The sequence below is a fragment of the Hemicordylus capensis genome, chromosome 16 (genome assembly GCF_027244095.1).
Source record: "Hemicordylus capensis ecotype Gifberg chromosome 16, rHemCap1.1.pri, whole genome shotgun sequence".
NCBI lineage: Eukaryota > Metazoa > Chordata > Lepidosauria > Squamata > Cordylidae > Hemicordylus > Hemicordylus capensis.
Window position 1 is genome coordinate 12,921,119 of NC_069672.1, and position 22,909 is coordinate 12,944,027.

A 22,909-nucleotide genomic window follows, 5' to 3' on the forward strand; every position below is an offset into this window, starting at 1 on the left:
TGGCCACCAACACCCCACACGTGAATATGATCATCTGACTCCCAGCAAAGCCTACCCACCCAATGGGTCCACCCCACCGCCACCAGATAAACACCAAACAACGTTAAGGGAGATGCAAGCAAAATCAAAGCTTATTTTGCTCTCTGGTGGAACAGATGATCGTACCTGGAAGGGCAGGTGTTGTAGCTTCACTTTAGACACACAAAGGATGTCCCCCAGAGACTCCCGCTGGGTGCCCCTCCACTCCTGCACGGGGGCGTTCTGCACAGACCACCTCAGCTGCTCTCTCCCAGCGGAGTTTTGCTTCCAGTCATTCTAAAGGGAACACAAATGTCATGCTCACGTAGGCACCGGCAACAGTGTTCTCACCCGCCCTGCCTCCCTGGCAAGCAGGACACCCAACAGCACAGAGATCGTTTCTGTGAGGGTCTGGAGAAGAAGAGGGACAGTGGGCGCCAGCCCTTTCTGCTCTTCGGAAGAGACTCCCATTGCTTCTTACTTCCTCCAGACTGCAGCAAAGAACAAGAGAGAGGGCCTGACTCTTCTCCCAAGGTCTTAGAGCAGGGATTCTCAACGTTGGGTCTCCAGATGTTATTGGACTTCAACGCCCATAATCCCCAGCCCCAGTGGCCTTCGGTTGGGGATTATGGGAGCTGAAGTCCAGTAACATCTGGGGACCCAACGCTGAGAATCCCTGCCTTAGAGCATTTGTAGCTGGAGGCCAACACAAGTAATGTCTGGCTAGTTAAGCCCACCCAGCTTTTGTGGGTCTCCAAGTACGAAATCCCTATCCGCACATCATTTCAGCCACTCATACAATCTGTGTACAGCGTATGCCGGTACAGTTATTCACTTACTAGGCTAGTTCACACAATTGGAGAATTTGGATGTTGTGTACACTCCCCATTTTTGATCACGTGTGAGTGAAGCACAAGGTCAGAGACGGGGGGCTTGATCGTGCCCTAAGCCCCAGCTGGGCGGGACGAGCACGCCCGACCCAGATTCCATCCCCTGCTTCGGGAGGGAGAAAAATTGTCCTATGGTAAAGTGCCATAGCCCTCTGCATGAGCTCTGAGGTCCTCTTTTCCTCTCATTACTGTTCCCTTTGGCAGAAAGGCAGACTTGGTTGCTCCTTCCAACGAGGCACATTTTAGTTCTCGTGTGAAACAAGATAAGCTTTGCAAGAGCAGAACTGCTGGATCAAGAGAGATTTCCCGGCTCTCACCACACTATAGGGACAGGGATCCTGTTGAGTGGAACCCTAGGCGTAGGATCTCCTGAATAACTCAGCACAACCCACAAACCAGTTATGCTGGTTTGCCTTCCGCCTTCTATATGCTGTGCTTTTGTCAGAAAGGGAGAAATGGTTTTCGAGTCTGGAACACAAGAAGTTGCCTTTGACTGAGTCTTGCCTTGCTCCGTCAAGCTCAGTGTTGTCTACACTGACTGGCAGCAGCTCTCCAAGGTTTCGGAGAGGAGCTTTCTCCAGCCCTGCCTGGACATTGAACCTGGGACCTTCTGCGTGCAAAACTGATGCTCTTCCTAAGAGCTACAGATTCTCCCCTAAAGGGACTGCTTCATACCAGATCCAGCCATTGGTCTATCTGATGCACTATTCTCCAATAACATGGGAAGCTGCTAAACCGAGTCAGACCATGGTCTATCTAGCTCAGGGTTATCTGCATGGGCTGGCAGAGGCTCTCCAGGGTTTCAGGCAGGAGTCTCTCCCAACCCTACTGAGAGGAGATTTGGTCTAGGAGAGAAGAGCTGGTCTTGTGGTAGCAAGCATGACTTGTCCCCTTAGCTAAGCAGGGTCCACCCTGGTTTGCATATGAATGGGAGACTACATGTGTGAGCACTGGAAGAGATTCCCCTCAGGGGATGGAGCCGCTCTGGGAAGAGCATCTAGCATCTCCAAGATAGGGCTGAGAGAGACTCCTGCCTGCAACCTTGGAGATGCCGCTGCCAGTCTGTGTGGACAGTACTGAGCTAGATAGACCAAGGGTCTGACTCAGTCAATGGCAGCTTCCTATGTACCTGGAGATGCTGCCAGGAACCTTCTGAATGCAAGCAGATGCTGTCCCACTGAGTTTCGTTCCCACCCACCAGCACGATGCAGCACCAGCGCTGAGCAATCAGGAGGCAGACTGGAAATGCTGAGTGGGTAAGCGCGATCTCCTGGTTCCTCATCCTGGGCAGCATTACTCACACCGGGGAGCAGACTGAAAAGGGCTTGGTTTTGCAGCACAGGAGGAGAGCTTGCTAGCGAAGGAATTTCCAAGGCCCGACACAAAAGCGTTCGGCTGGCCTGCGTGGTGGTTGGTTTCCTTCACCCCGCTGCCCTGCCCCGCTCACAGGTGTGGATTCTGGGATGGCGTCCAATCCATTCTTGCTAACTCATCATTTCCCACACTAAGGCTTTGTTTTGGGAAAGTTCTCTTCCAAACCCAGCACAGGCCTCCTTGAATCCCCCACCCCCCCCCCCGCCCCCGAATAGAAACACAGCCTGGGAATGGGAGCAGAGGGGCGTCATGGGTTTAGAACGGGAGCAGAGAGAGACACCTTGCCTCAGGGGTTGATAGACAGGTTTGCATTCTGCAACTTTAGCCTCGGCTAGCAAGTAACAGGTCTATCCGCCCTGCAGAATAGGGCTGTAATCTGGTTAAAGAAACTTTTGTTGATTAATCTTATGAGTCAGTGGACTAAATATGTATAACTATGCATAGAAAAACTAGTAGTTCTAGAGGGAGGGGGCAGATGTTGTGTTTATATAATGCATCTGTAGCATCTTCTTGGAAGGGAGGGCTCATTCCTGTCAGTCTGTCTGTCTCAGATAGGAAGGAATGCCTCTCTGAAGACGGCACATATCATCTGCAGGGGTGTGTGTGTGTGTGTGTGTGTGTGTAAGAATAACTTTTTAAAAAGTCGTGCTGACCCATTAATCAACTAAACATCACAGCCATCATTAGTAAAACTGTGTGAATCCCATGATTCCACTCCATTTTTTGTTACTAGGTGTAGAATCCAACATCCTGAGAACTGCACTTTTTACATTTTTAAAAATAAAAACATGTTGCTAGTGCTTATCTTGTTCCAACAGTCATGTCACCTGTGGTCAATTGCTAGGGAGGGGAGAGGAGGAGGGGAGAGGAGGAGAGGAGAAGGGTTACAAGAATGCCAGTTCCGTCATTGCACAACTTTGCCCGGACATCCAGCCTCAAAGCAGACGCTCACCTGAGACAGGAAGGGCATGTCCAGGCTTCCTCCATTTAAATGGATCTGCTTCTCCAAGTGGTACAGCCACCGCTTCAGCTCCGACTGGTTGGGGCAGTAGACGATCAGGGGGTTCAGCAAGGGACCTACAGGGGCAAAGTGGGGAATACGTTGATCGTTTTCAGACACTGTACAGGACGCTGGCAGGGCAGACATGTGCCTCTATGAAGCTCCCTTTGGAGCAACTCGGTCTTTGTTGAGCATTTGGTGGCTCGGTTCACACAATGGCTCAAATCTAGGTTTAATGGTAGGAACAGGAGGAAGCAGCCTTATACGGAGTCAGACCCTTGGTCCATCTAGCTCAGTATTGTCTTCACAGACTGGCAGCGGCTTCTCCCAGGCTGCAGGCAGGAGTCTCTCTCAGCCCTGTCTTGGAGATGCTGCCAGGGAGGGAACTTGGAGCCTTCTGCAGGCAAACAGACTGCCCAGAGAACTTGCGTTTGGGGCGGTATAAAAATTTGTTAAATAAATAAAACAAACAAACAAAACAGGCAGGTGCTCTTCCCAGAGTGGCCGCATCCCCAAAGGGGAATATTTTCCAGTGCTCACATTTAAACGGCAGACCCTGCTTAGCAAAGGGGGCGATTCATGCTTGCTACCACAAGACCAGCCCTCCTCCCTCTAGTCTGTTAATCTAGTTAATCTAGACTAAATTATCTAGTCCAGTGTTGTCTCTTCTGACCGGCAGCATTCCTCCAAGGTCTGGGGCAAATATCTTTCCCAACATCCTTTTAACTGGAGATGGCCAGGATCAAATCTGGGGCCTTCAGCATACACAGCACGCCCTCCACCCCTGGCTTTCAGTTCTGTGATGCTGTGAATCTTTCACAGCAGCTCTCTGCGACACCCCTCCAAGTCCAGACCTGGGACAAGCTACCTGTCAGTTCCAGGATTCCCATCTGTCGGCAGACAGCCCTGTCCCATCATTATGATAAGCTGTTAACGGCCAGCTTCCCGACGACGGGATATGACCTAGGCTAACAATCAATCATTTATCATCTGCCTCTTATTAAAGCAAATATCAGGCCCGCTTTGAAACTGGTCCGATGGCGGCGCTTGGAGCTCTTAGATAAGCCACTACTCAGCCAACCGTCATAACAAACCATTATCAGCAAAAATTAGAACTTTGGCCTTCTAGGGAGGCTTCTGCTGTGCCGTGTTGAACGCAAACACTGATTCATTCAAGCTTTGCCATGGTTCTGCCCAGCAGGAAAAATGCAATTCTCTCCCGTCATGCCAAGAGGGGAACTGAAAAGCCTTATGATTATGCTTTCTCCACCTGTGGAAGGGAGGAAGGGGATTACACCCCGATTGCTTTTGCCATTGGGGCAATTCCAAGGGTAACGGAATCAGGCACGTGACCACTTTTTCAATGACTGTAGCCATAAGCAAGCTTTCAAATTAATACTATATATGTACCCTGTGGCAAGAGAAGCCCCTCCTAATATAAGGCCATATTTTAACAAGACCCATAAATGTTATAGTGTCTGAAATGTGCAAAATAGGTCGGTAACTGAATCAGAAACCATGTCCAAAGATGCTGATTCCGTTACTGGTGTATTTTGCACATTTCAGACCGAAGGGCAGTTCACACAATCATTGTTAGGGTTGGAAGAGCCTCCTACCCTAATTAGGGATCTGGGTGCACTCCCGATTTTTGATTGTGTGTTAGATAAAAACAAGTTTTTAACAAACTGAGGCGGGGAGCTGGATCGTCAGTCAAGTCCTAGCTGGGTATGATGATTTCCCCCACCTACTTGATTCAGAAGCTGGGAATGGAATCTGGGTAGGGCATGCTTGCCCGACCAGCTCGGGCTCAGCTCACGATTAAGCTCTCCACCTCCTAGCTTGTTTTTAACTGGCATGCGGTTGAAAATCAGGAGTGCAGAGAGCTCCCGAATTCGGCTACGAGGCTTCACCAACTATGTGAATATTTACAGGTTTTGTAAAAATATGGCCTTCTAGTAGGAGACGTTCTCTTCCCGGTGGGCGTATATAACATCAACTTGAAAATCTGCTTATGGCCACAGTCAGTGTAAAAGTGGTAACATGCCTGATTCCGTTATCCTTGGAATGGCCCACAGAGTCCAAAAGTGCTTCAGTTTCTCTTGTGCATAGACGCTTGGTTTATACCCAACTTAAAAACAGTCAAGGAGAGAAATGACTGCATGTTGAGGCAGGGACACGAATCTCTGTTGTGGCTTTGGGAGGAGCCAGGTAGAGAGAAAATGCTACACTAGGTAACTTTTGAGTCACTGCAGCAGTTGACCCAAATTCCAGAATATCCCAGTCTCTGATTGGACAGGGAGCCTCATACAGCTTGTGGTTTTGCAGGCGCTGCTGTAATAAGTGGTTTCTTGGGCTCATCCACAGGGCATGAACTTTTCCCCTCTGCAATCTTAAAATCGCCACGCAACTTTCCCCTCACCCTCAAGGGCAATTCCCTTCAGAAAATACAAGAGGGAAGGGACTCGTTTTCGGTGTGTGTGTGTGTGTGTGCGCAGACGAACATCAGATAAAATTTCAGTGAAGAAACAAACATTCCCATTTCATTAGCCTCCAGGAGGCTTGAGACCCCACTTGCAGGGTGGCTGGGGCTCTGGCTTTGACCTGAAGACCAGCATCTCCAGGGGAAGGAATGAGATCTCAGGGCAAGGGGACAGGCTTGAGGGGCAAGCTACATTTTGTTTGGCTTTCAGAGCTTTTGTTATTAGCTCTGTCCCGATGGTAGCCGACAGGCTCCATCCCTGAGACACCAAGCACAGTCAGACTCGGACACAGTCAGACTCAGACATCTTAGGCGTATCGGATCCCACGTATCGGCTCCTATGAGGCTCCGCCCCTGCCCTACAAGGTCCCACCCCCTGACCTGCCAGGCGCCATCCTTTCCGTTCTCAAGCTCCCATCCCGGAACCTGGAGAGATCTGGCAACCTGAACCACTAAAAAGGAGCACGTTTTCAGGACAATTCAGAACCCACCAACTGAGACTGAAGCATCCAGAGATATCAGGTCTCCCTCATACAGTGCACTAGTGAAGAACTCAGGAGGACAGACCAAGGCATGAGTACAGGGGTCAGCAGAGGCCTGGAGGTTGCCAGACACCAGACGTTTCTGCAAGATGGACCAGAGTTCGAACTCAGAAGGAGGCAGCTTCACACGTTCAGGAAATGTCGGGAGAAAACCCAACTGGTACCCACTCTCCACACTATTATTATTATTATCATCATCATCATCATTATTAACCACAGTTCTACCCTGCTCTTCCTCCAAGGAGCCCATGTATGTGGTTATGTTTCTCCTCCCAACAACCCCGTGAGGTAGGATAGGCCGAGAGAGAAGTGAATGGCCCAGAATCACCCAGTAAAGTTCATGGCTGGATGGGGATTTGAACTCCTCCTTGGTCCTAGTTCAACACTCCAACCCACTCCAGCTATTGGGAGTACAACTCGCATCATCCCCAGCCAGGGGGTGATGGGAGCTGTAGTCCAACATCTGCAGGAGGGCCAAAGTTGTGCAGTCCTGCTCCAACCACTACACCACATTGGGACTCCTCTGCTGGGGGGATTCCTCTGCTCTTGAGCGAGACCGGACAGGAGAAGTTCCTCAACGCCGTGCCTACTGCTCAGAGCCAGTTCTGTAACCTTCAGGTTGATGCTATCAGGACAGCCAGCCACAAGGTCACGTGGAGAAGTTAAATTCCCTCCTGCACACACCACCTTCTCCCGCCATCTCGTAAAAAAATAATAATAGTAGTCTCTTTTCTGAGTCATGACACTTTGCGGAAGCCCTTCCCAGGAGAGGTCCCTGTCTGCTCACTGGCTTGGAGGGCTTCGCAATTCCTGCATGACGGCTGCTGCTCCGCAGCTACCAAGAACGGTTACAAAGCATGAGGCAGCCAGAGAGAGAGAGAGAGAAGTGATAAGAGACAGTATATTCAGCCAAAGCCCAGTGAGTAAGGTGCACAGGATTGGCTGCCTACGTGCATCTGTGCCAGGCATGTCTTAGAATGACGGAGGCTGAACTCTTCCGTGCGTGCACGTGCATACAGAAGGAGGGAGGGCAAACGGGTTGCCTTCTTTCAAGTCGGACCATTGAGTCATCCAGCCCAGGGTCGATCCTGACCTCCTGCCTGCCTCTGTATGTTGGCCAGTTTCAAATGTTACAGCTCCACACAGCTCTCTTGGGAAATCAGAAGCAGGGCTGGCACACCAGGTAGGAACATAGGAAGCTGCCATATACTGAGTCAGACCCTTGGTCCATCTAGTTCAGTATTGTCCACACAGACTGGCAGCAACTTCTCCAAGGTTGCAGGCAGGAATCTCTCTCAGCACTATCTTGGAGATGCTACCAGGAAGGGAACTTGGAACTTTCTGCTCTTCCTAGAAGTCTCCCATTCATGGGCAAACCAGGGTGGACCCTGCTTCGGTAAGGGGACAAGTCATGCTGGCTACCACAAGACCAGCTCAAGACCTACCACAAGGCAGGTGTGTTGTGCTCTTGAGAGCTGGTCTTGTAGCCAGCATGACTTGTCCCCTTACCGAAGCAGGGTCCGCCCTGGTTGCATACAAATTGGAGACTTGATGTGTGAGCACTCTAAGATATTCCCCTTAGGGGTTGGAGCCACTCTGGGAAGAGTATCTAGGTTCCAAGTTCCCTCCCTGGCAGCATCTCCAAGATAGGGTTGAGAGAGATTCCTGCCTGCAATCTTGGAGAAGCCGCTGCCAGTCTGTGTCGACAATCCTGAGCTAGATGGACCAATGGTCTGACTCAGTATATGGCAGCTTCCTATGTTCCGGGGTGGAAGATTGTCCCGTCTGACCCACAAGAGGAGAACAGAAATGCTGTTTGTTACCTGTAATCTGAAAAGCATGAACTTCTTCCTGGGATTCCTTTGGGTTCTCCAGTTCATTCAGCTGCAGTTCTCTCAAAGGCAGCAAGCCCTGTGGAGACAGAATGCAACAGTCATATTCTGTAGCTGCCAACCCAGTTTTCTTTACCAAGCTGCCTTTTTAAAAATATCGATGTCTATCAGAAGGGAATCAGACACCGCAGACCCAAGGTTTATTCCCATGACTGTGTCCCATTGGAGTGGTGGTGCTGCATACGTCAGACCCAGGGCAGACAAGCGGATGAGGCGATAATGTGTTCCCTGGATCCGTAGAGACTACGGATGGGGGAATCTCATGGATCAGTGCTCCGCCATGAAAAATAAACCACCTGCACATAGAGATCAGCACTGAGGAAGAAGGCTCAGCTGGAACCCTTTCCTCTCTGCTAGGGCGTGCCCATTTTCTATGTGCAGGAGAAATATTTAATCACGTTAAAACCTTTGCTGTAGTTTGAAATGGTGCAGTGCAGGAAACTGAGACAGACCCTTGGTCCATATAGCTCAGTATTGTCTACACAGACTGGCAGCGGCTTCTCCAAGGTTACAGGCAGGAATCTCTCTCAGCCCTATCTTGATAATGCTGCCAGAGAGGGAACTTGGAACCTTCTGCATTCAAGCAGATGCTCTTCCCAGAGCAGCCCCATCCCCTTAAGGGAATATCTTACAGTGCTCACATGTCATCTCCCATCCAAATGCAAACCAGGACACACCCTACTTAGCAAAGGGGACAATTCAGGCTTGCTGCCACAAGATGCTGAAAGGCATAATCTCATACTTGCAGGGGAGTAACAGCAGGAGAGAGGGCATGCCCTCAGCGGCATCTGGTGGGCCACTGTGTGAAACAGGATGCTGGACTAGATGGGCTTCCTTGGGCCTGATCCAGCAGGGCTGTTCTTATGTTCTTACATAGCTCCAGGAAACACACAAGCAGTTAGCTCGAGATAAGGGAGCAGAGATGACAATCTCTCAGTATCATATTCCCAGAATGCACGGCACTGGATCCTTGCTCCAGGGAACGACAGAGAAAGTAGTTCTAGAAAAGAGTGCACTCTATAGACTGAGACAGGTCTATCCGCTTTGCCACCATTGCTTAGAGGACCATGACTGGGCTGTGTGGGAAAGGCATGACGCCAAGCGAGGTATGGGGTAGAGATATGACCCTCAAAGGCACCCTCAAAAAGGCACGAGGCTTTGAGAGAGAAGTTCGTTTCTTCACCTCGCGATGGGTGATTCACAACCCTGTGATGACAATGCATTTGCCTTGAACGGCCTTGGGAAAAGGACACGTCATTTTTAAGGCTTATCCACATCTCTGACAAAAGGAACTCGTAAGCAGCATATCTGGATCAAGGGCACAAGCTGCAAGATGGGTTGGGCGCACGGCAGACAATACCGGAGGGGGACTGAGCAGGATGCAGAGCAAATAAATACTCAGGGGACGGACTCTTAAAGAGGAGCAGGAAAAGAAGAAGCTGCCGCCCAGCATGGAAGACACCAGGATGGACTGGTTGGGAGAGCTGGCCTTGTGGTAGCAAGCATGAATTGCCCCCTTTGCTAAACAGGGTCCCCTTGGGTTTATATTTGGATGTGAGCCCTGTAAGATATCCCCCTTAGGGGATGGGGCCGTAGTGCAGCAGAAAAGCATCCATATGTTTGCAGGTTCACTCCCTGGCAGCATCTCCAGGTAGGGCTGGGAGAGACTCCTGCCTGAAATCCTTTTGGCAAGCGGGACTCCCAGCACCCCACAGACCTCCTCCCCAAAGGTCTCTGCTGCCATTTTGGAGAAGGTAAGGAACAGCAGAGATCCTTCCTGAGCAGTAGCAGAGGGCTCCCCCTGTTTATTTCCCTCTTCGTGGCGCTTTCCAGACTAGCTGCTCAACAGCAGCAAAATGCCTCCGTTCAGGCAAGTCGCACTCGAAACGTAAACAGCAGGGGGAGCAGTCTTGCGGAAACAAACAACCCGAAAAAACAGCAACTTCCTTACGCCAGATATACGATGTCCTAGCTCTATATCACAGTGATTAAATTCGAGACAAGGCCTTGGAAATGTGAACAGCACCCTGCTGTGATGTCACGATGCAGGAAGTGTGGAAGCACACTTCCGAGATCCGACGTGACCCCGTTGCAGGGTCTCATCTGGAAAGTGCCCATCTCCCAGTGCAAGTGACAGATGGCCTGCTTCTCTGCTAAGCCCTCTGCCTCTGCACCAGAAAAGGGTCTGAGGGAAGAGAGCGGGTTGGTGGTAACCAGAAGTAATGGCTGGCTGAGCCGAGCCCAAATTTGTCGGTCCCTGGTTATGGGCAATCACAAATCTAAGATTCTGACTTCCTTTACCTGGTAAGTGAGTCCATTGGGACCGAGGGACTGGAAATAGAGGTAGGCTTGAAAGAGTTCCAAGTAACAGTCGTTCACCTCCTGCAACAAAAGGAGAGATTTTTATTTATATATATATAATTTTTGCAGAATAGAAGCTTCGCGGTTTTTTCAAGCATCTATCCATCCCATTGTTGATTCCAGACAACAGGGGTTTCCCAACCCGTGGTGATCCAGATATTGCTGAAGTAAAACTCCCATTATCCAAGGCCCCAATAAATTGGGGATGATGGAACTTGCAGTCCAGCAACATCTGGAGTGTCTGGTTGGGAAGCCGGCACACAGGTTGGGAAACCCTGGTTTGGAATATCCACTCGAGTGGGCTTGATGGAAAAGGAAACACAGAGTTGGCTTCAGCCTATTGGTGGCACCTCTCTCCAAATCTCTAGACAGCCTCCTCTAACAGTTTCACATCTATCTTCAATGAGATTGGAGGAGAACTGGTCTTGGGGTAGTGAGCCTGATTTGCCCCCTTTGCTAAGCAGGGTCCACCTTGGTTTGCATTTGGATGGGAGACTACCTGTGAGCACTGTAAGCTATTCATCTTAGGGGATAGCTCAATGGAAGAGCATCTGCATGCTTGCATGCAGAAGATCCTAAGTTCATTCTCTGGCAGACACGAATGAGCTGGAAGGACCTAGGGTCTTACTCGGTATAAGGCAGGTTCCTACATCCCTAACCTTAGGTAGCTGGGAAACAAGATAGAACCTTGTGGTATTCCACAGGAGGAATGCTTCATAATAGCTTTCTCATCTGCAATTTCTATTCTCCGGTCTCCCACGGGTTTGAGATAGGTCTTGGTGCATCTTTTCTTCTCCCCCACCCCCACCAAATGTCTGGTATTTACCTGTCCTTCTCAGAGCTCACCTGACAGTGCTGAAATTTAAATTTGACCTTGGAGTAATAGATAATCTTCCCCAGATTCCGCACCACCGTCTTCCTCCTCCCTTTCTTGAAAAGGCTTGGGAAACGTTGGTCAAAGTTTTCCTTCTCGTGGTCCTGGTTTGTAAGGCTCTGTAACAAAGAGGGAAATAAACAATTTTGGATGGCAGATCACATTGGAAAAGAGAACCCACAAATACCTGAAGAGGACAGCAGAATTCACAGCCAGCCAGAACTTTACTAGTATATAATACTCAAAGATAACCAACATTGGTGCCTAAAAAGTCAGATTCTGCCAGGCTATATTCATGACACCTGTTGAATACATGCTCCAAAGAGGGGTTGGTAACTGAACTTATTTATGCACAAATACAGGACAGGGAAGATCTGGCTTGGCAGCAACACAGGGGTGGGACTACCGTGTTCCGGGGTGTCCCAGGCTGGAACAAGGGCCCCTCTACCCCTCAGGACCATGCCCCTCCGCCCCTCTGACAGCTGAATTTCTGGACTTGGTTTCTGATTCCGTTACTGGTTTATTTTGCATGTTTTCAGACACCATCTATAATATTTAAGCTTTTGAGGGGGGGGGGATATGACCTTATAGTAGAAGATGTTCTCATCAGTGGGTGTATGTAATATCAACTTGTACATTTACTTACGGCTACAGACATTTAAAAAGTGGCCACATGCCTGATTCCGTTACCCTTGGAATTGCCCTCTGGGCTATATGTAAGAGGATAGTGCAACGTTTATTCATTGTACCTGAGTATACTACTACTTCTCTATAAAAGGGGAAAGGGGTTGTGTGTTGCTGGCAATGTCTCTGTCCTTTGGACCAATACATATTAGAAAATGGGCATTTTGGGGACTGCAGACCATTGATTTGGCCTGGCAGAACTCTGCTCCCAAACACTGAGATGCCTGCCCTTTAAGTCAAGCGGTCGGAGAGGTGTGTGTTTGTTGCCCAGTCTCCATGCCAGCCGAGGATTTAACATTTTATTACTGCTCTGCAGATCCCTTGCTTGCGGTCCTGGAGAGGAGTCAAGGAGGGATTTAAAAATCAAACTAAAACTAATCTCGTTGCAATTAATCCGGCTAAAGTGGTTTGAAAAGGTGATAACTTAATTTGACTCAAACTAGAAGTAGCCGCACCTGGGCAAAAGTCAGTTGCCACATAGAGCTTCCTCCTAGACAGACACACACACACCCCGGCCCTCTCCCTGCTGCTTTTCCAAGATCAGCTTGATTGTAGCTCACCCCACCCACTGGGCACAGGAAGTTTCGCCCCCTGCTATGCATCTTTCCATGACTGCTAGCCTACAGCCACACCTCATTTTTATTGATCACAGAACGCCTGGACCAAATAAATAAAAACAAACACTTGCTATGGAGTTTTCCCCTCCATCAGAGCCGTCCCACTGAACTCCAAAAGCAGCCTTGGCCGAATCCAGCAGGCGCTGGGATCAACATCCATGTGGACGGACAGGATTAGGCACTTGTCTAGTCTTTCTGAGGCCAAGCTGCTCCCTATTACAAGTCAGTGGGGTGTAACAGCAATGGATTTGGACAGGAGAGATCTGTGTTCAAATTCCTAACCCTAACCCTCTGCCATGAAGCTCACTGAGTGATCTTGGCTAAGGTGTGGGTTTCTTTCCCCCTCCCCAGTCTAACCTACCTCACACGGGTTTGTTGTGAAGACAAATTGGGAGAGGGGAAATCTTGGCTTCAACCTTGAGCTCCTTGGAGGAGGACGAGGAGAGCAGAGAGGATTTTTATTACAGTCCATTGACCAGCAAAATACAAGAGACCTTCAACATGAGGCCAATAAACCAATAGAAGACAAGAAAAACCTTTTTTCTAAAACTCATAAGAAACATACATAAACAAAAATAGGAACATCGGAAGCTGCCTTATACTGAGTCAGACCCTTGGTCCATCTAGCTTAGTATTGTCTGCACTGACTGGCAGTGGCTCTCCAAGGCAATGGTAAATCCAAGTCCAATTTCGACTCCTGGTGCCCAAAGAGCCCTGTGGTTTTCTTTGGTATTTATTATTATTATTATTATTATTATTATTATTATTTTGGTATTGGTATAATACAAAGGGGTTGACCATTGCCTCCTCCCACGCAGTATGAGATGATGCCTTTCAGCACCTTCTTATATTGCTGCTGCCCAATATAGTACCAGTGGGGATTCAAACCGGCAACCTTCTGCTTGTTAGCCAAGCATTTCCCTGCTGCGCCACTTAAGGCGACTATGTAGCTTGATATATTGTCACGTTATTTATTGTTACGCATTGTTAAACGTGTAGCTTGGTATATTATTTATTTACACTTTTTTGTAAACCTGAAAAGCGGTATATAAATGCAAAACAAAATAAATATAAACAAAACAAAAACACAATTCAACGAAAACATCCCCAAAATATTCACAAGAAATGTAAATATGCATTAAAGAGAGAGAGAGAGACACCCAACCCTTGGAACTACTTTTAAAATAATCTGGTATTGGGGTGCAATGTTCCCTGTAACAGAGATTTGCAGATGTCATTGGCTACAACTCCCATTATCCCCTGCCAGCCGCCACTGCAGCCAGGGATAATGGGTGTTGTAGTCAATGGCATCTGCAAATAATCCCTGTTACAGGGAATGCTTCCAGTAGGGAAGGAGCCTATGGTAGCCCCAAAATGGCCTAACCCTTGCCGTCTGTCTACCTGAGAGAGAGAGAGAGAGAAAAAAAAAAGCAAGGAGCTGGAAAATGAGAGACAGAGACCATGGGACGAATGGCACACAATACCGCTCTTGCCCTCTCACCTTCAGCTGTCACCCGTCTCCAGCCAGACAGCCTCTGCAATCTGCCCCATCAAACTCTAGAAGGCATGTGTTATAAGCACAAACGAAACGAGTTTAAAAGGTCTTGTATGGCCCAAAGCAGAGCGTGGGGGCTCAAGCAGCAGGCAGATCGCCAGGGGAGGGAGCGTTAGCTGGCCGCATCTCGGCTGCTTAATCCGCAGGGGCTTGCTTTCTAAGCAGACGGTGCCAACCAGACAGCTGCAAGAAGAGCCCCCTTGATGGAGGGAGGCTCAGCAGTTATTAACCAGACCAGCATTGCCCTCCTGGGCGCTTGGCTTACCTCACCTCTCTGGCATCGGCCTCCCCTGCCTCCAGCAGCCACTTCAGAGGCCTTCAACAGCTCAAGAGGAACGGCTTGACGGGTGGCAGGGCGCTAACGATCCACAATCCCTTTTTTAAATCTCCGGTTTCTTTGGGCCTAATTGGATCGAGAAACTGCAGAGCCTATAGATAGGCTGGGCTCTAAGTTTGGGGCAGGCTCCCGTAGACGGACAAGAGAGGGAAATACCATGAATTCTCTCTTTTGCTAAGCTGGGTTTGCATTTGGATGGGTGGCCACCTGGGAGCACTGACTGCTGTGTTGTATTCCCCTTCAGAGATGGGGGCATTGCCCAGTGGTAGAGCATCCTCCTCAGCCTGCATGCAGAAGGTCCTCGGTTCACTCCTTGGCAGCATCTCCTGCTCAGGCTGGGAGAGACCTTTGCCCGAAGCTATGGAGAACCGCTGCCAGTCAGTGTAGGAAATACTGAACTAGATGAGCCAATGGTCTGATTTGGTATAAGGCGGTTTCCTGGTAGCAAGCATGAGTGGTCCCTTTTCCTAAGCAGGGTCCACCCTGATTTCCATTTGAATGGGAGACTACATGTGTGAGCACTGCAAGATGTTCCCCTTAGGGGATAGCAATAGCAATAGCACTTACATTTATATACCGCTCTATAGCTGAAGCTCTCTAAGCGGTTTACTATGATTTAGCATATTGCCCCCAACATTCTGAGTACTCATTTTACCGACCCCGGAAGGATGGAAGGCTGAGTCAACCTTGAGCCCCTGCTCAGGATCGAACTTGTAACCTTCTGGTTACAGGGCGGCAGTTTTACCACTGCGCCACCAGGGGCTCTTCTGGGATGGGGCTGCTCTGGGAAGAGCATCTGCCTGCTTGCATGCAAACCGCCTTGGGACTGTTTTTAATGAAAGGTGGTATATAAATTTAACAATGGATTTTAAAAACCAGCAATAAATAAATAAAGGTCCCAAGTTCCCACCCTGGCAGCATCTCCAAGATAGGGCTGAGAGAGACTCCTGCCTGAAACCAGGGGCATAGCTATAATTGAGCGAATGGCCCCCAGCTCCTGAGGGCCCTCCAGCTCCATCCCTCCCTATTTTCTTCATTATCTCCCTCATTCTGGGGGGCCGCCAGAGAGAGGGATGAACATGGGCCCCCTCTCCCCTAGCTACACCCCTGCCTGAAACCTTGGAGAAGCCGCTGCCAGTCTGTGTTGATGATATTGAGCTAGATGGACCAAGGGTCTGACTCAGTAGAAGGCAGCTTCCTATGTTCCTAAGGTAGGGGCACTCTAGTCAAATGTGATGTAAAGTCATTCTTGTTCTTTTTGAAAAAATGAGTCCATTTCTGTTAAGATCAGAGGATGCAGGCCTTGGAGTATCATAGAGTTCTTCATCTAAGAGAACACAATGCTTGCTAAGGGTTAGTTCACACTGTCCCCATTTGTAAAAGCACAGCTGGTACTCAGCTATCCAGAATCAAGGAGCGTCTGTGTATTCTTAAGCCCTAAAACAGATGCACGCATTACGACTTCTTGTACTGCACCAGTGATGAAGTATCCCACGTCCCCAGCAACCCTTTCTGCATGGCTAGGATCTGAAGGGGAGGACTGATCACAGCTCTCACTTTTGCAAACTTCTTTCAACCTCAGAGTGCTTCTTCTGCTTACAGCCACCGAGCAGGGTGCCTATGCACATACTTATAGGATTGCCAACTCTAACTGAAGCTATTCCTGGAGATCTTTTCCTCCAATAATTCCCCCAATAGCAAGCCATTAGAATATCCAGGATTTCTTTCCGAGCCACCTGGAGATTGATGCCCGGTTCCTGGAGATTCCAGGGAGGGAGGGCAACCCTACTCTCTTGCCCTACATATCAGAGACGCAGCCTCAGGGCGTGGTTTAAAATTAGGAGACGGTCCTTAGATCTCCACGAGGCTCAGAGATCAGGCACAGAGAATGGAATTTATCCCATATGCAAGCCGCAGACAGAAGCAGCATACACTCAAAAGCTGCTTCCTAGGGTTTAATTATCAAGGCCAACCTTTCATCAGGAGAGCTGCTGGCCGATCTGCCCCACTTTCCCCGCCGTAGAAACACAGAGCGGCCCCAAAGTGGAGGAGTCCATAATTATCAAGTAACATGCACGCTGAACCCGAGATGAACAGGGCTGTTAAAGCAAACCGCGGTGCTTCCCTATGAAAACTGAAAATACATTGGAAGGCAAGCTTCACATTTATACCCAAGAAGCGTGTAACAGTATGAAGGATCCAGTCAGAACAGCCCACATTTCTCTGTGTGTCACTGTTTTGCCCGCACCTCCTGTGGGGAGCTGGGATGGGGTTGAGTGGCAGAGCATCTGCTTGGCATGCAGAAGGCCCCAGATTCACTCCCTGGCAGCAGCATCTCCAGGTAGGGCTGGGAAAGACTCATGCCCGGAACCTTGGAGAGCCGCTGCCAGTCAGAGCAGACAATACTGAGCTGGATGGACCAAGGGTCTGACTCAGTAGGAAGCAGCTTCATATATAGGGGGAAATAGCAGCTTCATATATAGGGGGAAACTCTCTTATCCCAATTCAAAACTCTTGTTTTGTATAGCTCGGTTATTGTCTTTTGGCAGCAGGGCTTTAGACGGAGAGCTTCCCCAACCCGATCTGGAGGTGCCAGGGATTGGATTTGGGAGCTTCGGCCAGAGGCACTCTTACCCCTGGCCTTTGGGGCCGAAGTCCAGGGCCTCCACAGCCCCTGGGGCCCCCCAGATCCTCTTTAGTCTGTCCTGGGTGGCGTGGTCGCCTGGCGGAGCATGATGATGCTTAATTTGCAGGAGTAGGTGGGACCCCTCCAAAGGCCTTTAGGTCCAGGCTCCAAAATTACCTAGATGCACCTCTGGCTTCAGCAGGCAAAATATGCTCGCGTACCGTAAGACACTAGTATGAGTTATATTTATGGTGTATTGAACTGGGTCTCATGCTTATCCGTTTTGGAGGCCCATTTTCTAGGCCGCACGGTGGGATATACATCTATCAGCAAAAATTCCTGAATAAAGGGTCGGTTTGCGGGGAAATGACTTGAGTAGAAAGCCAGAGGTTGCCGGTTCGAATCCCTGCTGGTATGTTTCCCAGACTATGGGAAACACCAGTATCGGGCAACAATGATATAGGATGATGCTGAAAGGCATCATCTCATACTGTGAGGGAGAGGGCAATGGTAAACCCCTCCTGTATACTACCAGAGAAAACCACAAGGCTGCAGGAGTCGACACCGACTTGAGGGCACACTTTACTTTTGCTACATTAAAATCCCACCTCAGTGTAGTCATGAGAGAACAGGCCCTCCTCTTATCATCCAAAGACCCCCCAGGCAGAGACTGTGTTCACATTCTGCACAGTACCTCACACACGGCTGAAGGTATTAAACCGCTTAACAGTACCAATAACGAGCACACCGAAGAGCTAAACGAGCCTAAACGATGCTGGCAGAATGACTGAGGAAAGTTTCAAGCTCTCAGAAGTTAGGAAGCAGGAAACGTTTTTGAACCGACTCAAAGATACCTGGACCCACACCCCAGCACGCCACCTATGCCGTGCATTATTGAAGCCACACACCCAGTTTTAATTAGACAGCCTTCAGGCCATTAAGTGGCACCTAGATCTCATCTTTTGGTGTTCCCAGGCTTCCCAAGCCAGTAGGAATTCGGCACATGCCTGCCTTGACGTAAACCACAGGTTGCAGCCTCCTAAACCTAGTTTGGCCGGATTGCAACTACCGATTATGACCAGACTAGGGTGGCCATATTCTGGCTTTCCAAATCCAGTTGCCTCATTTGCATATCATGTAAATTGGCTTGAAAATAATTTTGGAGCAGAATCAGGACTGCACATTTTGCTCCATCACTCCACTTCTACAAGGGCGAGAGCTTAGCTTTAAGAAAAGAATGAAAGCTGAAATCTGGGTGAATCTCCCGGGGGGGCTAAGCAATCGGGGTGAGAGGCTTAAAATCCGGGTGAAGCTTGGAAGTTCAGGGGAGACATGGCAACTCTAGACCAGACTGAGATGGCAGAAGCCGGGTTAATAATTTTCAAGAGGAACGGGCTTCTAAAGTCAAGTTCATAGACGAGTGGGTGCATGCTAGGAAATTCTGTCAGATATTTTACTTTTAGCGTGCCAACAGAAAAGATGGCAAAATGGGATAAGAGGCAGATGATAAAATGGCCGTGGGAAAGGTGTGTGTTCCCCCTGCATTTTATAATGTCACCTACATTCAAGAGTTGCACATGTGTCTGATAAATATGAAAGGTAAAACACCGGACAAAATACAGAGATACCACCCAGTCTTGTTCGCATGTGATGATTAAATAATCATGACTAATTCTGGGGAAATCTCTTGCACTGCCTGCCAGTTCCGTGGGGCTTATTTTCCAATTAGCACAAATCTTTCACATCCTTGAAAGGTCATGGACAAAAGGACCCACTGCCAGGAACCATTGACTTCTTCAAGAGGCTAACGTTGTGGGTGGTTGGCCAGCACACAGCACATATGGCCTTATTCCCAGCTGCACAACTTCAACCCCTCCAGCCGTTGTGGGACTACAACTCCCATCATCCCCAGCCACAGTGGCCAACAGGGGGATGATGGAACTGTAATCCACCAACAGCAACAGTTGTGCATCCTCAGTCTCTCATTCCTTTTGCCGTGTGGTAGGAATAATAATTTGTTACAGTCAAATTGACCAGATTTAGCACAGAACAAAACTGGAAATATCCGAATGAGTTTTCGGTCAGGTGGATGTTATTATCTATGCCTGCATAATACCAGCAGAAGGAAGGAAGGAATTAATGGTCCCAAGTTCCTTCCCTGGCAGCATCACCAAGATAGGGCTAAGAGAGAGATTCCTGCCTGCAACCTTGGAGAAGCCACTGCCAGTCTGGGTGGACAATACTGAGGGAGATGGACCTAGGGTCTAATTCAGTATATGGCAGCTTCCTATGTTCCTATGAATGAATGAATGAATGAATGAGAGAGAGAGAGAGAATGTGTGTGTATCTTTATTTTATTTATTTATTTATTTATTATTCCTCTGTGTAAACCACCCTGAGCCATTTTTGGAGGGTGGTATAGAAACATAATAATAATAATAATAATAATAATAATAATAATAATAATAATAATAATAATAATAGTGTGTGTGTATAAAAAAATTAGACAGACACAAATACCAGGTAGTGTCTGCCCTGTGAATCGTAACAGGTGTACAAGTTCCCAGGCCTAGTTCATGCTTGACCAGTTCAAGGGGAGACTGAGGTAATTTCTTCCCTCAGCATTTATATGTTTAATACAGAAAATGGGGTAAGAAGTGGCAGCAGCAAACATGGGGTTAGAAATGTGGAAACTAACGATATATTCTCAACATTTAAGAAGGGAGGTCATAGGTGGCAAGCAAATACCACACAAATTCAAATCTCCAGTTGATTGGACCCAAATTTCTCTCTCTCTCTCTCTGTATATATACGCATACACACACACATATATAAAATATTTATTTTACTGTATCATTGTTTGGTTGTTTGTTAATTTGTTTCTCACTGCCCTGGGGTCCCAGGATGAAGGCAGTATATACATATAAACAAACTCACTCAACTGCTTACAAAGGAGGGGAGGAGAGATTCTCTCTCTCTCTCTCAAAAAAAGGCAAGAAATATTCTCTCAAGCAAGATAGATTTCTCAGGTTCCTCAAGCAAGACATGTCTGTTGGTTTTGGGTGTGTGTGTGTGTGTGTGTGTGTGTGTGTACACACACACACACACATACACACATGTTGTTGTGTGAATGGGTTGCTTATTCATTTGTTATTCACTGCCATGAAGTCCCAGGCTGAAGGGTAGAGGGTGTGTGTGTGTGTATATATATGTGTGTGTAGATAGATAGATAGATAGATAGATAGATAGATAGATAGATAGATAGATAGATAGATTCTATCTATCTAGTAACAGTGAATATTACTAACTCACTCCGAAATTTTCATTATTATTATTTTTAATTTAAAGAAGAGAAATATCCTCTCAGGCAAAGATCATTTTCCCAGGAAATATCCTCTCATCTTCCTGAGGCAAACTGCCCCACGCCCCCAGCCCAGGCGGCTCGAATAATAGTTTTGTCTTGTGGCCTAAAGCAGGAAGGAACCAGAGTTTCATGTGTGGTTTTTTGGGGTCACCTCCTTCATCACTCAGCGGTATTTCCCCCCTCCAGGCTGTTCACGTTTCTCCCGGATAAACACTCATGCCTCCCTTTTCCCAATTAATCCCAGCCGAAGGAGGTTTTGGCGCTCTCAGGTTTCCCTCACCGTTTGCATCACCCTCACGAGAGGATTTTGAAACCCGGTTTCTCTGTGGGTTGACCGAGCAAGCTCCACTCACAGAGAACAAGGCCCTGACATGTCTTGTCGGCTCCTTCTCGGCCTATAGGCGAGGCAAGTTAAAAATTAAACTCCCTGAGACCTTCACTGGAATGGAATTGAATGATAAGCGTTTAATCATCAGGGACGGCCGCCCTGCAAGGAGGATGTCAGCTTTGGACAGATTATTGCGTCAAAAGTCGAGTTGCCATGCCCCCCACCGAAATTCCAGGTTTTACCCTGATTTGAAGCATCTCACCCAGATTGCTTAGCCCACCCAGATCTGCCCGGATTTCTTCTTCTTCTTCTTCTTCTTCTTCTTCTTTTTCTTCTTCTTCTTCTTCTCTAAGCTCTAGCCCTTGTAGGAGCGGAGTGATGGAGCAAAACGGGCCGTCACAATTCTGCTCAAAAACGATGTTCAAGCCAATTTACACACGATGCAAATTAGGCACCCCGATTGGGAAAGCCAGAATAGGACAACTTTAATCACAAGGGAGCTCTAAATGGAGCCTCTGCTTGATAACAATGAAGTAAAGTGTGCCCTCGAGCCGGTGTCGACCACAGAGCCCTGTGGTTGTCTTTGCTAGAATACAGGAGAGGTTTACCATTGCCATCTCCCGCACAGTATGAGATGGTGCCTTTCAGCATCTTCCTAGATCGCTGCTGCCTGATAGAGGTATTTCCCATAGTCTGGGAAACACACATTAGGAGGGGGAAAGAGGTGTGTGACGGGTGGGGGGAAGATGTAATATTTGTTATCTAGACTTCTCCTTCTTACTCATGGAGCCAACCTCGTTTTCTCCTTCAGGACATGAGCACTACAACTTGGGAAATACTGCAATACAAGAAGCACAGGACAGTGGCCAAGCCTCAAGCTCTGGGTTCAAATATGTCCGCCTTTGCCACAGGCAAGTTGCTTAATCTTTTCTCAGCCTCCAGCGTACACAGTGCCATACGGCGTTAAGAACCAGTCTTCCTTTCACAGTTGCACCAAGAGGATGAATGCACGCAACCCTCGTGTACACCGTTGTTATGATGAGGGCAAATCAGCCGTGGTGTTGATGCCAACACAGCAGTTCTGGCGGTTGTCGGACATGATAGAGCATTTCTAACATCTCCAGCATTGACCCCCATGAGCAACAGAGTCCTAATAAAACCACAAGAGGTAGTCTTGTGGGAGCAAGCATGACTTGTGCCCTTAGCTAAGCAGGGTCTGCCCTGATTGCATTTGAATGGGAGGTTTGATGTGTGAACACTAAGATATTCCCCTTAGGTAATAATGGGGCTGCTCTGGGAAGAGCATCTAGGCTCCAAGTTCCCTCCCTGGCAGCATCTCAAAGATAGGGCTGAGTGAGACTCCTTCCTGCAACCTTGGAGAAGCTGCTGCCAGTCTGTGAAGACAATACTGAGCTAGATAGAACAATGTTCTGACTCAGTATATGGCAGCTTCTTATGTTCCACTGTACACCATGTTAATTCAACTGGAACAAATACAGCCACCCAGCTCCATGGTGAAAGAGGCCTACACACAACCACACAGGGATACAAGAAGCAGCATTTTAATGACTCAGACCATTGGTCCGTCCAGCTCAGTATTGCCTATACCAGCAGTGCACAACTTCCAGCTGTTGTTCGATTATGACTCCATCCCCAATATTGGCCTCTGCGGCTAGGGATGGTGGGAGTTGTAATCTAACAACAGCTGGAAGGCCAAAGGTGTGCAACCCTGGTCTACACTGACCGGCAGCGGCTCTTCAGGGTTTCAGGCAGGAGGCTTTCCCAGCCCTACTTAGAAATGCTGCCAGGGCTTGAACTTGGGATTTTCTGCAGGCAAAACAGATCTTCTGCCACTGAGCTACAGCCCCATCCCTTCGGGGGAATATCTTGCAACAGACAGTGGTCACATGTAGCCACCTATCCAAATGCAAACCAGGGCAGACCTTGCTTAGCAAAGGAGACCATTCA

General features: G+C 48.5%; 1 protein-coding gene across 1 annotated transcript in view; it reads right to left on the bottom strand.

Moving 5' to 3' along the window:
- PLEKHN1 (pleckstrin homology domain containing N1) overlaps window positions 1-22,909 on the bottom strand; it is a 50,255-nt gene that overhangs the window by 15,204 nt on the left and 12,142 nt on the right. Inside the window, exons 3-7 of the mRNA XM_053280824.1 lie at window positions 11,403-11,549; window positions 10,497-10,577; window positions 8,127-8,214; window positions 3,235-3,359; window positions 166-315 (exon numbers count right to left, since the gene is read on the bottom strand). Coding sequence (XP_053136799.1) covers window positions 166-315; window positions 3,235-3,359; window positions 8,127-8,214; window positions 10,497-10,577; window positions 11,403-11,549 — 591 coding nt within the window. The remainder of the gene's footprint in view (window positions 1-165; window positions 316-3,234; window positions 3,360-8,126; window positions 8,215-10,496; window positions 10,578-11,402; window positions 11,550-22,909) is intronic.